This window comes from Elephas maximus, chromosome 1 (assembly GCF_024166365.1).
Source record: "Elephas maximus indicus isolate mEleMax1 chromosome 1, mEleMax1 primary haplotype, whole genome shotgun sequence".
Lineage (NCBI taxonomy): Eukaryota > Metazoa > Chordata > Mammalia > Proboscidea > Elephantidae > Elephas > Elephas maximus.
The window spans coordinates 87,566,379-87,569,963 of NC_064819.1; the positions used below are offsets into that span (position 1 = coordinate 87,566,379).

General features: G+C 36.4%; 1 protein-coding gene across 1 annotated transcript; it reads right to left on the reverse strand.

Moving 5' to 3' along the window:
- Positions 1 to 1,750: 1,750 nt before the first annotated feature.
- Positions 1,751 to 2,698, reverse strand: LOC126063929 (olfactory receptor 2W1-like). The gene has a single exon (XM_049862501.1). The coding sequence runs from the start codon at positions 2,696 to 2,698 to the stop codon at positions 1,751 to 1,753; it is 948 nt and encodes a 315-aa protein (XP_049718458.1).
- Between the last annotated feature and the right edge of the window lie 887 nt (positions 2,699 to 3,585).

Here is a 3,585-nt window from a genome sequence, read left to right on the forward strand (position 1 = left end):
ATTCCATGAGAATTTGAAATTCTGTACTGCATTTTCACCATTTTGATCAAAGATTCTTCTATAGAATCTTTGATCAAAATGTTCAGTAATGGTTGCAGGGTATCATCCAGTTCTGGTCTAGTGGCAGAGGAGATGGTTGTTCATGGAGGCAATTAACCACAGATTCCATTCCTTCCTCGTGTTCCTGACTCTCCTTCTTCTGTTGCTCCAGGTAAATAGAGACCAATTGTTGTTACTTAGATGGCCACTTGCAAACTTTTAAGACCCCAGGCACTATGCAAAGAACTAGGAGACAGCGCCAAAGCTTTAAACATGATAATAGGCCAATTACCTGGGATGTCCCATTAAACCATGATCAAAAACCTCCAAACTGAGAAACCAAAACCCTTGAGGTGATTGCTTGTGCATAAGCAGCTTCAGAAGCTGCACCTTTTTGTTATTGTTGTTGTAAATATATCTATACAATTTTTATATGCTTTTGAACTCAATTTGCTAGTATTTTGTTGAGGATTTTTGTATCTATGTTCATAAGTGATATCGGTCTGTAGTTTTCTTTTTGTGTGGTATCTTTTCCTGGCTTTGGTATCAGAGTAATGCTAGCCTCACAGAGTGAGTTATGAAGTGTTCCTACCTGTTCTGTGTTTTGGAAAAGTATAAGAAGGATTGGAATCACTTCTGTAAATGTCTGGTAGAATTCCCTATCTGGTCCCAGACTTCTTTGTTGGGAGGTTTTTGATTACTGATTCCATTTCTTCACTTGTTCTAGTTCTGTCGAGATCTTCTATTTTCATTTTAAGTCAATGTAGGAAGCTTATGTATTTCTAGAAATTTTTCCATTTAATCTAAAATATCTAATTTGTTGGCATGCAATTGTCCGTAGTATTCTCTCATCTTCTTAATTTCTGTAAGGCCAGTTGTAATGTCCCCACTTTCATTTCTGATGTTATATATTTGTATCTTCTCTCTTTTTTCTTTGTTAGTATAACTAACCCGTAAAACCCAAAGGTTTGTCAAATTTATTAATCTTTTAAAAAACAAGCTTCTGATTTCACTGATTCTCTCAATTGTCTTTAAATTCCCGATTTCATTTACCTTTGCTTTGATCTTTGTTTTCTCCTTCTTTCTCTTGCTGCTGTGAACAACAGTTTGATGGTTCCTCAAAAAGTTAAACACACATCACCATGTGATCCAGCAATTCCACTCTTAGGTATAAACCCAAAAGTACTAAAGGCAGACATGCACAGAGACACTTATACACCAGTGTTCATGGTGACACTATTCAGAATGTCTTTACCAGTGACATTGACCAATATCTGTGGCACTGTATTTGTGGTGTAACATATTCCTGGAAATGGGTGAAGTAAAGCCGTTGTATCTTAAAACAGTGTGCTATAAGAACAGCTTTTTGCTTCATTGAATGTATGACAATGACATTTAGTTAGCATAATGAAAGGAGAGTATTAGAGTTAAATTGATCAACTTCGATATAACTGGGATAATAAAAAATCCAAAAGAACCAGGGGATCAATGAAAGTTATTTTTAATGTTGGCACCACAGTTATAATTTAATTTTAAATATGGGTTTTTGTACACATGTCAGCGTGTATTAATTATTCAATAAATGTATTGAATTTTATTGTATTTTTTTCTGAGAATTTTCCTTCACTTACTTGATGATTACAAAATATGTCTTCTACATTTAATGGTGGAAAGGGTGGATTTTCACTTTGGAGTTTGGTGGGAAAAAAAATCAGGGTCCTATTGTGTCCATGGAAGGCTTTTCTTTTCCAATCAGCCTTTTCATGGCCCCCTTGAACTCTTTATTCCTTAGTGTGTAGATCAATGGATTCAAGCTGGGGGTAACAATGGAATAAAAGATACTGAGAAGTTTACCCTCATCCTGATTTGGACTGTTTCCTGGTTGTATGTACATGTAGATTAGAGTCCCATAGAAGATGAATACCGCAATGAGATGGGAAGAACAAGTTCCCAATGCTTTTTGTCTCCCTGTTGCAGATTTGATCTTGAGTACGGTTACAGCAATGAAACCATATGAGACCAGAATGAGAAGAAGAGGAACAAGAGCTATAACAAGGCATGCAAGAAATGTGGCTACCTCCATGGCTGTGGTATCCACACATGCAACCTTCAGCATGGCAGATATTTCACAAAAAAAGTGGTCTAGGTTGTGGTTTCCACATCGAGGAAGACTCATGGCATAGGGGTAAAGGATCATGCAACTAATAACACTAACTAACCAGGCCATGGCCACCAGGCCCTGGCAGAGTTGTGAGTTCATTATGGCTGTATAGTGCAGAGGCTTGCAGACAGCACTGAACCTGTCATAAGACATCACAGCTAGAAGGATACATTCAACTATGCAGAGTGTGACAGCATTGAAAAGCTGAAAGGCACAGCCACCAAAGGTTATTCTCTTGTCTTTACCCCAGGTATTGACCAACATCTGTGGGACTATATTTGTGGTGTAACAGAGATCCAAGATGGCCAAATTTCTAAGGAAGAAGTACATGGGAGTTTGGAGATGGTCATCTAGGAAAGAGAGCAGGATGATGGCCATATTTCCCATCAAGGCAATGGTGTAGAAGAAAAAGACAATCCCAGAGATGATCATCTCCAGTTGAGGGTGCTCTGTGAATCCAAGGAGTATAAATCCATTGAAGTAGCTCTCATTGATCATTCTTTTTCTTTTAAAAATAGCCATTCTGAAGATGGAATAATCAACATTTTGGAAGCCACAGTGAGTATATTCATGAACTTTAATGCCAAACTAAACTCAAGCATTATATTCAAGGGATTTTTTTTTTTTTTTTTTTTTACTATCAAACATATGTAAACATTTATTTCATCATCTAGATAAAACTTTAAGCTATGGTAGTAAGAATTATGAATTATCCAATTTTTTTTGAATATCAATTGAAAAGTTCAAAGCATGTTATAATGGAAAGAATGATTGTAAAAACGTAGATATCTGTATCAATCACTATAGTATGTAAAAGGGAACTCTGTTAAATTTAATTTCATTAAATGTCTTCTAATGTTACTGGCTCTATACTGGAAGCATTTCCTCCAATAACATAGCAGCTGAGTGTGTTTAAGAATGTAGAATTCAAATCAGTAACTTGTCATTTGATCTTTTTTATTATAATTATTTTATGTATCACTCTACTAAGGAACGAAGCCCCATTAATATTGAATAAAAAGAAGGGAATAGCTTCCAATACTGTCTGATCATAAAAGCTTCCTGGAGTTATTTTCAAAAATAGAGATGCCTGTAACCTCTCTTGGAAAGTTCTATTTTCTTGGTTAATTTATTGATTGTTTGATTGGGTGGAAGATTGGCATAAGGAATCATTCTTACCCTATCTATACACAACAGAAAGAAGGACAGCAATTTTGACCTGCACCCCTCACTACATTATGGTATACATTTGCCATGCCAAAAACCAAAACCATTGCCTTTTCCTATGGAGTTGTCGCTGACTCATAGCAACCCTGTAGGATAGAGTAGAACTTCCCGGTAGGGTTTCCAAGGCTGTGAACTTTATGGGGGAAGACTGCCACATC

Bases quoted from the DNA above. Each gene is read 5' to 3' on its own strand.
- LOC126063929 (XM_049862501.1), bottom strand. From the start codon at position 2,698: ATGATCAATGAGAGCTACTTCAATGGATTTATACTCCTTGGATTCACA.